The following is a 12869-nucleotide window of genomic DNA, read 5'->3' as shown; positions in this document are numbered from 1 at the left end:
CATCCAGTAATGAAACTGGATGAATATTTAGAGTATTTATGAGTCATTGAATCATAGTCTAGCAGATTATATATATATAAAAAAAATTCTCATTAATTTAACATTTTGTAATAGACTGCATCAATTAATATTTTGTCAGGACCTCTAGTTTATGTTATTTTGTTTAGTTGTCATTCAGAATCATGATCTGTTTAAAAGAAACAAACTTTTTTTCTACTGGTCTTTGTTTAAAAAAGGTTTATATATATACAATTATTAGAAGTTTTATATTTTATAAAAATATTTTGTTTTATAAAAGTTAACAATAATTATCAATACCGAATAATATGAAACATTCTATTGTAATAATTTTTTTAGCTGTATTGCCCATTCCTAATAGACACATTGTTAATTGTGAAATTAAAATCAAATTAAAACACACTCAAGCCTGTGGGATGAATAAAGTCACAGCTTCACAACCTTCAGCCATGACAAAACTGATAATACAGCACAGTCTTTCATAGCATAATGTGTAAAAATAATAATTATAATTACAAAACAAAGGAAAAGCATCAAAGATTCATTTTCACTTATCCTAAATGTGTTTTTTTGCAGCTCAGGTTGTAGAGAAAGGAGACCAGCGGAGGAAATCAAGGTTGTTGGGCTCTCCGAAGACAATGTTGAAGTCGTGACGATCAATTAAGACTTTACCAAATTCACCTGTTGAGCTTCTTGAGAAAAAAAGTGTAGAGGAGCTCCTCTGAACTTCTAATTTATTTAAAGTTTTTGCACAAGATCTATTGAAAAAATTATTTGTTAAAAATAGTGAAATGTTTAACTGAGAAGTTCATGAAATGTTAAGTAAATGTGTAATTCATATTTCTTTTTGGTGGCATGTATGGTTTAATTCAATAACATACTCATACATTAAGTAAATGCATTTATAGTTTATATATGGTTACATTTGTTTATATTTTTAAGTTTATTTATTTACAATAACTAGCTTAAGACAACTCTGTTTCTCATGTTTTTGGTAATTTTTTGATCTTTTATTTTGTTCATTATTTTGGTGGTAACAATGTGAATAAAATATTTTGAATGTGTGTGTGTGTGTGTGCCCTAATATTGTTACTATAATATAATACAAATAATTAATAATTGGGTGATTCTCCAACTATGGTACTTTTTCTGTCCTTGACAGATATTAAAAAAACAAACACATTTCCACTTTTTTTTTTTTCCTTCACATTTACTACATGTGTAGGGGAATATATAATATATATATAAAAAAAAATCATTGTTCAATTCTGTTGTTTTTTACAAAATAGGAGGCATTTTATATGCTTTTATATGACAGTGGCAAACTGTACAACGACGCAGACGTAAGAAAATTATCATTTTGATTTTTTATGAAAACATGAGGATGATTGTGTTTATGATATTGTTTTTGTTTCAAATAATTTGTGACACTTGGAATGAGTTATCTTTTTTATTACTACTGCTGTTAGGCCAGTTGTTCATCAATACACTATCCCTGTTTGAAATAAAAATAAGAATAAACTTCAAACTTGAATTTGAGATTCATTTTGTCCAACACATTGAGGTCATGACTCACTTTTGCATTTCTGTCATTTATAATTCTACTACAGGTAAAAAAAAAAAATAAAGTTAAGGTAATGATGGTGGTGGTGTTGATTATTTAGCAGTTAAGGGTAAAGTATATGTATATGAGTTGAAAAATATCAGATTTGAAAATGTCAGAAATATGAATGAAAGGTTTCAGCGGCTTAGTGTTCAGCCTTTTTTTGGTGTTAACTTTGTATCTTAACAGTTGCATTTCAGAGAAATAAATCAATTTACAATTTGGAAAGATGCAAGTGTGATGTGTAACCCAATATATTTATAACTACAAATATTTCAACATTTTTGGTTGAAAACACATGTTTTTGTTCGGTTATGGAAATGACTATTTATTTTGCGATGCCTGGAAAAAATGTTAAAAAAAAAAATAAATAAAAAAAAATAAATACATATTATTTCATAAAAATCAGCATAGCCAACTTCAGGGCAGGTATCTAAGCATACTGGGGAAACAAATTATGCCAGTAATATTTTAATTAAAAATGTTTCATTTTCTGAAAATGTCCAGGTCCAAGAATCACCCAAATATAATGTTATTAACAATTTCAATATTACTATAATGACCTTTTTTGCTTTTCTTGGCCATGTTTACTTCACACACATCAAAAGCAAACTTACAGCTATCATGAATTACACGATTTACATTTAAACTACTGTCATATGATTTTATGAGATGATGATGATGCTGTATATGAGGTAGGTTTTATTATCTGTACTACCCTCTATCTATCTGTTCTTCTTTGTTTATTCAGTATATATTCGGAGTGCCATAGATATCCTCTATGATATCGTAACATAAGCACACCCTCACAAACTTCTCAAAAACACGAGCATTAACACTCACACAGTACATTAATACGATGTTATAGCGATGTTACAGTGAGCTGAGCACATACACGGTTTGTTTGCGCGCCAATAATAACGGACTCACGCGTGCCTAATATACAACTCCTGTATGTCACTGTAATCGTCTTTACCTTCATTACAAGAATCTTTATTAGCGACACTGTTTTTCTTTACCCAGCTGAGAGATGTAGTTTGCCTATCCCGTGTTTATGAAGCGGTTGGGTATTTTGTGATGACGAACATGGAATCAACGTCACGTCATTACGTCTGACAACGCCCACAAAACATTTGCTCATCCAATCAAATAATCTAACCAATCATTAACTATGCAAACCTGGTTTAAAACATGAATGAAAGTTTATTCCTGTTTAAATTGTTTTAACTATCGTTATTAAAAAAATATTGAAATAAATGAAATTGTTATTTCTTTTTCTCCTCCACCCCACATGTAAAGGCTTAACTGTAAATGTTGCTACCTTTAATATACATGTTAAAACCCTACAAAAACGTCAAGAAAGTGTGGAAGTGACATAAGTTTTTTTTTTTTTTTTTTTTTAAGCAGCCATGCACAGTTAAGTTTCTTAAAGAGCATTTTGAAGATTAGAGTCAAAATGTAGAAAAATAATGTAGTAACTCTATTTTCTTTAAAATATACTTCTAAATATGCTATTGTGGCTTCTGCATCTGAAAAAAGCCAAACTGGAAGTGATGTAACGGGAGGGAGTGATTGTATTGAGAGTTCAGACGCTGAGGAAATTGTAAATGTTTATGGATACTCATATGATGGACCACAGCCATACAATTAGACTGATATTCGGCCAAGAGAGCAGAGACAGTCCTGGATTAGATAGAACAGCGGTCAGAGGAGACAAATTAAGTTAAAATAAAACCATATAAATTGTATATCAAACAAAGGACTATCCTGTCAGAGATTAGGGGGAAAAAAAGAAAAGAAAAACACAACTCCAAAAATCTAGACAACTGAACCATGATTCTAGAATCACCCAAATCTGTACATTTTTAATGAGGGCGATCTTACCCGTAACACAATGTAATTTCTGGGCTATTATTCTGCAGGTACAAGCATTGAGGATGACAGAGGTCCGAGGAAGCCAAGTCCCCATCCTGGACCTGTGTCTCAGGTGTGATCAGAAACTCCTGGACGTTTCCCTGTGGAGGACTGAAGCCTTGTGTGAGCTTTACCTTGGAGATGAGCTGGAGCTCACTCACCTCAAGGCATTCATCTGTGACAGTGGTAACGGGGGAACTCAATTCAATTCATTGACATACACAACTGTCAAGGTGCACAAATGTAATGTAAGACACATTACCTGCTTCTCTAGTACTAGGGATGCACACTACTGGATTTTTCCCAATATCCTAAATTTTTCAACTTATTTTGGCTGATAGCAAATACTAATATCTTTTTATGAAATCATAAGTCAAATCAGACTCGTAACTATGATGTCAACTACTGCTTAATTTATTCGTAAACAAAAGTAACTTAAAGTTACTTCTGTATTTTACTTTAATTGAAAATAAATCTAACTTCTGATGATCACCAGCCACTTTCACACGTACAATCTTAGTAAATTACCGGTAAGAGATCATGTGTGAACAGTGAAATGTGTGTTATTTTGCTACTGGATCGATGCAAAACTTAGTAAGCGATAGCATGCAAATTCATAATTGTATTACTCATCTTACTTGTGAATTGTATATCTCAAATCTAATATATATATATATATATATATATATATATATATATATATATATATATATATATATATATATATATAGTACTGCAAACAAGTTATTAAATGTAATAATTAACAGTATAGGTCTTAATCACATACTTTAAACCTTAAACAATAATAAATATTAAAACAAATATTGTGCTGCAGTTATTAAATGTAATAATAAATATAATGGGCCTGAACTTTAACCATTAGCCTTAAACAAACTATTGGAAATTAAACTGTTAATATGACAACTCGATATACATTTCAACAAAGTTGAAGGAGTAGCCAAGAGACTTTAACTGCTCGCAATTTAATGATTTCTAGGTTTAATTTTACATTTTCTAGGTCTAGCTTTTTGCATTCACCTTTTATTTTCAAGATCTCCTTTTCTACTTTCGCACATTCAAGTTTGAGGAGCTTACAGCAGCTATAGTTTATGTCCTCATCCAGGTCATTTGTACGTTTCCTTTTCTTTTAATTTTCAACTGAAGGTAGCGGTTTTGTCTTGTGTGCTACTACAGTGTTTCAGCACAGGTTTTTGTTGGCTGACTTGATCCAAAAACACTTGCTGGTGGATAAACAAGAACTAGCTTTTTTAACTTTACAGAACTGTTTCCTAATTCACTTTGCATTTAAGTTTAAATCCCACCATAGATAATAATAATAAAAGTCAGAACAACATTATTATTATTTTCTCTCGCTAGTAAAGACTTACATTGCTTCTCTTGTGGCTCATCAACTCAAAAATTACAACCAAAATCTGCACAATGTGGCATCGTATATTATATTCCGAGTTGTGTTGCGTTAAAAATAGCAATATGACAGTGTCAGAAGAGCAGTGAGTGCAACCATTTGACGTCATCGACATAGAATGCAAACAAAAAGGTGCCGCCCATTGTCCAAATATGTCATGGATTTTTTAAATAACATAAATCTTTCATGATTTTTCTATTACATATTTCAGTAAGATACATCAATTATGTTATATTAAGCCATACAAGTCTTAACACCAGGGGTTCCCTTTAAGGGAGAAGGTTACATTAAAATTTTTTTTAATGCAATTACATCAGTAGTAACTGTATTAAAATTACAAAAAAATGGAGTAATCCCTTACTTTACTTTTTTAATGGAAAAGTAATTAAATTACACTAGATCTTTCAGATGAAAATGGTTTAGTTCATTGCAGAAAGTATGTTTCACACCTTGGAGACTGCGCTCAAAAAAATTTGCTCTGGCTGAACATGATTTAATCATGGACAGTGATTCAACATGATTGAAACAAAGTCAAACCAAATAGAATCAACCATGTACAACTAACTAGAATCAATTACTCAAAGGACTATTATTCTGCTGCTCTGAACAGCGGAAGAACTGATGATGGCACAGTTTAATGTTTGGTTGACCAATCAGCGGAAAGGGGCGTTTCATTCCCGCCCACATGTTGAGATCAAATATTCAAGTTGTTTATTCATTTTCTACCCCTGAACGAAAAACGAAAAATCAAGCCGAATTCTTGTTTTTTGTTTTGTTTGAAAAAAAAATTAAAAACGTGTCCGTGTACTTTTGCGTCCATTCGTTTTTCCTTTTTTAAACCAGAAATGAAATATGGAAAATGGGGTTTCTTTGTTTTTTATTTTAACACTTATAGAATTAGCAGATACGAGGTAATTTTCTTTATGCAATATTATTATTTTGTGAAAAATAATATAATTGATATACAACTTGTTTTTTAATATGTAAAAATGCTAAATTTAATTTACAGTGTTTTGCGGCATACACACAGACGCTAAAGCGCCCTCTAGTGGCTTTTCCTCTGGCGTCAATAGATTGACTCACTTCAAGAGCCTGCCTAAATGACATTGATTAATTTTCATTTGTTAAATTACTATTGTTATTATTTTTTACATTTTCATTTTAACCTAAACATTTCTAAACCTTGTAGCCTCTTGTTTAGTGCTCTAACATTATCGAGTTCCCGCTTGTGGTCTCAATGCCCTCATTTTGCTTTTTACTCTGTTTTATATGAATAAAGGCCAAAACGACATCTAAATTACTGTGACTTTTTCGTCTGGCTCTGTTAGGTGTTTTATATTATTTTATATTGAGAAATTGTTTGGTATTAGGAGTCTATAGCTATGCTATTGCTGTTCAGATTGAAAATATAGCCTACCAACATATGTGTTAACAAAATTATACCCCAATATGTAATTTTCATGAAGACATAATTCATGAAGACAGGAAATATTTCTCAATTCTCATTGAAAGCACTGCGTTTCGCCCACGTCACTGGGACATAAAACAACAACCAGAGAGAAACTATTTTCTCGCACATTTTCTTGTCATCAACAGCATCTAAGGCTAAGACAACGGCATCGTGGAAAGTGGAAAGGACAAAGTGGATGGACAATATGTTTATGTTAAGCGTTTATATCGGTTTTCTATAACGCTAAACATTGAAAGCGTGTCGATCACATGAAAATGCATATCAATAATACGAGTGTGCAATGTCGTGGAATGTTTACGCCAAAATGAGTTTTGGTGTGCATATGGTACGTAGTTTTTTGCGTGCACATGATACGCACTTTATGGCGTATTATACTATACGCACAAACCCCCCACCCATCCACCCCCATCCTACCTAAGAGCATGTCATATACACGCCATAAAGTGCGTATCATATGCACGCCAAAACTCATTTTGGCATATATATTCTACGAGATTACACACGCGTACTATTGATATTCTCATGTGATAGTGTTGTGCCTTCATATTCGGCCTGGCCTGCTTGTCTGCATATCTTTATTGGTCATTTAATATCAGTGTCTTAATGCATTAAGCATTTTCTTCATAACTGTGTTTTATTCTCAAGGAAAATGCTTAACGTGTTATTGTGTTCATAGTGGGCTGCTTATAAGGTGTAGTGAATTTGCTCCGCCAATATCACCTACATTTAGCCACATTAAGTGCTTATTTTTCATGGTGAGTGGTTAGAATGTCCAGCTTTGCTGGACGCATTTGCCGCCATATATAGCATCTCTTGGACATGCTGCAGTATCGGACCCCTCGTGAGTGAAAATGGGGTGGAAATCAAGTCAAGTATTATCATGTTTCAGAGACATGGATCTCGAAAGTGTGGGAGAAATAACAATTTTACAAAAGAAAACGTGTAAATTGACATTTATTCGACTTTAATCTGTCCTTTTTTTAATTTTGGTTTATAAAGATGCAAAACGGAATAAACAAATATCTGAAAAGAAGTCAATATTTATTTTGTGCACAAGAAATTTGTGCATTAGGTTTTAATTTACATTTTGGTATTCACCATAGCATTTAAAAATACAACAACCGTTCGTTTTTTGTTTTTCTTGACGTGGTTAAAAAACGAAAAAGGAATGGACGCAGAAGTACACGGACCCTTTTCCATGTACTGAACTCTTGTTATTCAACTATGCCAAGGTAAATTCAATATTTAATTCTAGGGCACCTTTAACTTTTCTTTACACATGTGATGTTTGGTGTTGGCACTTCAGAAGTGATACTGGTTTCATCCGGAGTAGGGATGGGCAGATTGTTATGAAGTATTGATATATCGATAATGACGCTGAGTATTGTATTGATACTCATGTTAAAATATTGATACTAAGGTGTGTTTTTTTTTACCAGTTATTTTATTTATTGAACCATAAATTTAATGCATACAATATGCATTGAATTGGACAAATAACCTATGTTAGCGAATAATTTGTAGTATTTTCCTGCTCATCTGAACACACGCAAATGCTGCAAGTCAGAACCAATCAATCACAGAGAGTGTTCGCTCACTGCCGACACTACATTCAAACAGGGCTGCGTTTAGTATCGTAAGAAACCATTGATGCTGTTGGGAAACGCAGCCCACAACAATGCTTAACAGAAGACAGAAAAACATTATTCTTCTCATTATTAGTTATTTCACAATAAACAAAATGAAATAGGAGCCTACATAGTTTGTGCAATTATATGAATTTAAATTGAACTTTAAAAGTTGATGTTCTGTCAGAATACAAATGTTTCATTTTATGGGTGCAACAGCCTGTCATTGGCAGCTTATGAAAATGAACCCTTACTACAGAGACCATAGTTCAGGTTCAGGTGCTAGGCTTATATGTAGATTTTCCATGGTTTACCAAGTAAACATTTTAACCATGTGTAAACTAAAATATAATCTAATAAACTGCAATTAAGGCATATTGAATGTTAAAATGCCTTTTCAAATATAATGTTAAGTTGGTATCATAACCCATTTTACTCTTAGTAATTCATTAATTGAATAAATGTTAAAATCTATAAGTTCATATTAGAGGTATCGGTATCATATCGAAAACAAAATAAGTGGTATTTCCCATGTTATTTCAAAATGAAAACATTGTTAAGTCAAAGAGTAACCTTTCAAATCAATTTAACATGAAGGCATTACAATTGTACCAGAAACCTGATAAAATGGTGTTAAATAAAAATATATATTGTTAAAGTGAACAGCATCAAAAAATCTTTTTTTTCTTTTTTGAGTGTGAACCCCTAACATAATAAACTCCATCAATAAAAGAAATAAAGTTGCTGCTTTTGTAACAGTACTATGATATCCCATTGTCTGAGACAATGGCTTGTTCTCTGCTCCCAGCCAATCAAATGTAAAGATGTGATCACCCCAAATGGTGCAGTGTGGATATTTGTTCTTCTGTGGCCTTTGGATTGGTGTGGTTATTATAAAAACAATCCAGTAAAGTGGAATTCACATTTTAGTGCAGGAGACTTGGATTGTTTAACGCATTTTATAGTAATATTCACAAAGCAGGTGTACAAAATTTTATTGGTTAGTTCATCCAAAAATGAAAATTTTGTCATTAATTACTCACTCTTTTCAAAGCTCTTCAAAACCCAAATGAAGATATTTTAAATGAAATCTGAGAGATTTTGGTCTTTCAATTTAAAGTCTGATGGTTTCAAATGTTCATAATCATAAGAGATTGTAAAATAAATCCAGGTGGTACAAATAGGAGCTGCAAGTTATAATTACGAACTTTACGAGGACGTGAACGCTTTTTACAAGTTGAAATCTCATAATTACGGTAGTTACAACATGGTGTGAACGCACCTTTACATTTACCATATTTGAGTGCTCTATGTACGTTTGCTGATCCAAATTTAAATGTGAATAAAAGCCTAAATTACAACTTTTCATTATATAAAGCGATCGTTTCTCTTTAGAAGAATTAAACTGCTCAATTCATTTTACAATCTCTTTATGAATGTTTTGAACCATCAGTGTTTTGAGTGAATAGACTTTCAATGGAAGAACTCTCATTAAAAAACATCTTCATTTGTGTTTTCAAGATGAATGAATGTCTTACAGGTTTGGAACAACATGAGAGTGAGTAAATGATGACAGAATTTTCATTTTTCTGTGAACTAACCCTCTAAGTAAAGTTTCATAGAAAGTTTTTAATGGATACTAAAATATAGACATACCAGATGACCATCAAACTGCTTTTATTAAGGCAATAAACTAATAGATATCATCATACTTTCACCAGCTGATTAATCACAGTGCATCAAAACAATATTTTTATATTACAACTTTTCTGTTTTTTTTTTCTTTAAATATGCAAAGGAAGCATTATCTAATTAAATATGCATTCATTTGCATACAATTCTGAAAAGAAATCTGAAATTCATTTTCTTGACACATTAGAAGTTAGTTTTTTACAGAGTGATTTCTCTTTTCATCAATTCATAAATCAGAAAATGTCAACAGCCAGAAAAAATAATGTAAAACCATTAAAACCATTTTTTTTTTAGGAATAAAATGCTATATAAATCAGGTGAATGATATAGTGAATTTATATAGTGAATATATGAATAAAACTTTCTATAAAAACCTTCAGAATATAAAAAGGAACAAAACTGCTTAAGTGGAGATTTCTGACTATATGAGAATAAAATCATTTGGTCTTTAAAGATAAGTATTGTAAATGAAATTTGCACATGCAAATTGATAAAATGCCATAAAATAAACACTTAAATACATATTTTCCTTCCACTAGTATATTCCATAAAATAGGACTAAATCTAAAAATTGACCTAAAAACTTTGGTTTTGCCTTAAGTGTGTTAATGGAACAAGTACAGTGATGCAGATCTAATGTCACTGAGGCCCCATTTACACTAGTGTGTTTTCGTTTTAAAACACCATTTTAAAACGCAAACGTTTTAAAATCATCATCTACACTGGCGTTTCCACAGTGTTTCAGAAACAAGGAAAAATGTATGTCACATGACCATTAATGCACACTGGGCTTGCGCATAGAAGTATAAACAGTTGCCTCAGTATTAAAAAAATAAAAAATGCTAAAAGTGACAACAAAGCCAGCAAAGATTACAGTTCAGTCTCCATGTTATTATTTACACAGTGGTCAAGAATACGCAGATTGAACGTGGACAGCCACGCCATCGTTTTCAAAAGTCTACGTTTTGATCCGTTTTCAAACTAAAATGGGGTCTACAGCATTTTCGAAAGTCTCTGTTTTCAAGGTTCGAAAAAGCAGGCATAGTGTAAACGACAGGCGTAACAGTAGCAAAACGTATGCGTTTTAAAACAAAAACGCACTAGTGTAAACGGGGCCTGAGAAGAATGATGAAGAATGTCATTTCATTTGTTACTAGTTGCAGAATACTGAGAATAATGAGGAAGTTGTTGGTTAGGGTTAGGGCCTTCATTTTGCTCGATTGTTGACGAGTGTGACGTTTTGCTCACGGACATTCATTTCTCGAGACATCTGACACCAGGCGCAGACGCCACAGAAAGTGGAGTAAACACAGTCATTACAGATAGTACCCTAAAGAGAAAGAGAGAGAAACATGATTAGTTCTCCAGATTTAAGATATTGCTTGGATAGAACTGGCTTTTAAAAACAGAGTCCTGTTTGTCCAAACCTGGATTCCATAGCGACTGCGCACAGATACCCGCATGGCCATTGTTATTGGAGGAATGCATCCAAATCCATCAAGCAGAGGCAGACAAAGACACTCGCCATGCTTGCGAGCCGTCGAACAGGCAAAACAAGGAAAGCACCAAAATGAGAAACAACCTAGTTAGGGATGAGAATGAATCAAGATGTGAAAGAGTTGACATTCACAATTGTTTAAAGACACGACTCTCTGGAAACACTTGATTCTGAATGATCAACTGCTGCGATAACTACAATAGCGAAACATGGCAGATGGAGCGATAATAACTGACATGATCCATGATATCATGATATTTTTAGTGATATTTGTAAATTGTCTTTCTAAATGTTTCGTTAACATGTTGCTAATGTACTGTTAAATGTGGTTAAAGTTACCATCGTTTCTTACTGTATTCACGGAGACAAGAGAGCCATTGCTATTTTCATTTTCAAACACTTGCAGTCTGTATAATTCATAAACACAACTTCATTCTTTATAAATCTCTCCAACAGTGTAGCATTAGCCGTTAGCCACGGATCACAGCCTCAAATTCATTCAGAATCAAATGTAAACATCCAAATAAATACTATACTCACATGATCCGACGCAGGCATGCCGCATGCATGACAAACACTTTGTAAAGATCCATTTTGAGGGTTATATTAGCTGTGTAAACTTTATTTATGCACTGTTTAAGGCAAGCGCGAGCTCCGTGGGCGGGAAGCGTGAGCATTTAAAGGGGCCGCAGCATGAATCGGCGCATTTCTAATTATGCCCCAAAATAGGCAGTTAAAAAAATTAATTAAAAAAAAATCTATGGGGTATTTTGAGCTGAAACTTCACAGACACATTCAGGGGACACCTTAGACTTATATTACATCTTTTGAAAAAACGTTCGATGGCACCTTTAATAATAATTGTAATGATTCATTCGTGGGTATTACGTCCTGCCCTACAGTTTTTCTTGTTTGAGAAGATATATGTCACAATAAGCAACAAAAGACTATTGCAGTTTCTGTCTTGTGCCCACTTTAAAAACTATGACAGGCTTAATTATTGTACAGTCAACCAGTAATTATAGCTAAATAAACTGATTACACATTATCCTGTACTTAAATGATTCTGGCACTCCTCCGGGGAGCCCTTTATACACACATTTCTGTCATGTTCAGTGATGATGGCACAGCTAGTTTCAGCAATACTATTGTATAGATACAAAAGTGACACTTCACCCGCATTGACACACCAAAATCAACAAAACAAAGAGAGAGACTCACACTCGGGTACGTTCTGGCAGCAGTCACAGATTCCAGAGCTCCACTGGTTGGAGGTGTGTGACATGACAAAGGGCCGGGGCTGTTGAGAAGTCATCCTGTTTATTGCGAAATCCTTGAACAGAAACATGAACACACAGGCATTTAAGTGCATACACTGCAAAAGATTTTCTACCTCAGTTTTTTTGTCTTGTTTCCACATTGAAACATTCCTAAATCAAGATACAAAGTACTCAAAGTCTTGTTTTCTGAAAAATGTATCAATATTAAGAAACTTTATGCTTAAAACAAGAAAAAATGTCTGCCAATGGGGTAAGAAAAAACAAACTTAATTTAAATGGAAAAAAAGAGTTTTCTTACCCCATTGGTTGATATTTTTCTCATTATTTTTCGCTTTATAT

The 12869-nt window shown here is 32.9% G+C and overlaps 1 protein-coding gene across 1 annotated transcript; it reads right to left on the bottom strand.

Moving 5' to 3' along the window:
- Positions 1–10943: 10943 nt before the first annotated feature.
- On the bottom strand, positions 10944–12565 carry LOC137024082 (cornifelin homolog B-like). Its single transcript, XM_067391248.1, has 3 exons — positions 12472–12565; positions 11180–11334; positions 10944–11082 (listed from the first exon to the last, which is right to left on the bottom strand). The coding sequence occupies exons 1-3, from the start codon at positions 12563–12565 to the stop codon at positions 10960–10962; spliced, it is 372 nt and encodes a 123-aa protein (XP_067247349.1). The 3' UTR covers positions 10944–10959.
- Positions 12566–12869: the final 304 nt, after the last annotated feature.

This window comes from Chanodichthys erythropterus, chromosome 8 (assembly GCF_024489055.1).
Source record: "Chanodichthys erythropterus isolate Z2021 chromosome 8, ASM2448905v1, whole genome shotgun sequence".
Taxonomy (NCBI): Eukaryota; Metazoa; Chordata; class Actinopteri; order Cypriniformes; family Xenocyprididae; genus Chanodichthys; species Chanodichthys erythropterus.
The sequence above is the reverse complement of the archived record's forward strand: the minus strand, read 5'-3'. Positions and strand labels throughout refer to the sequence as shown.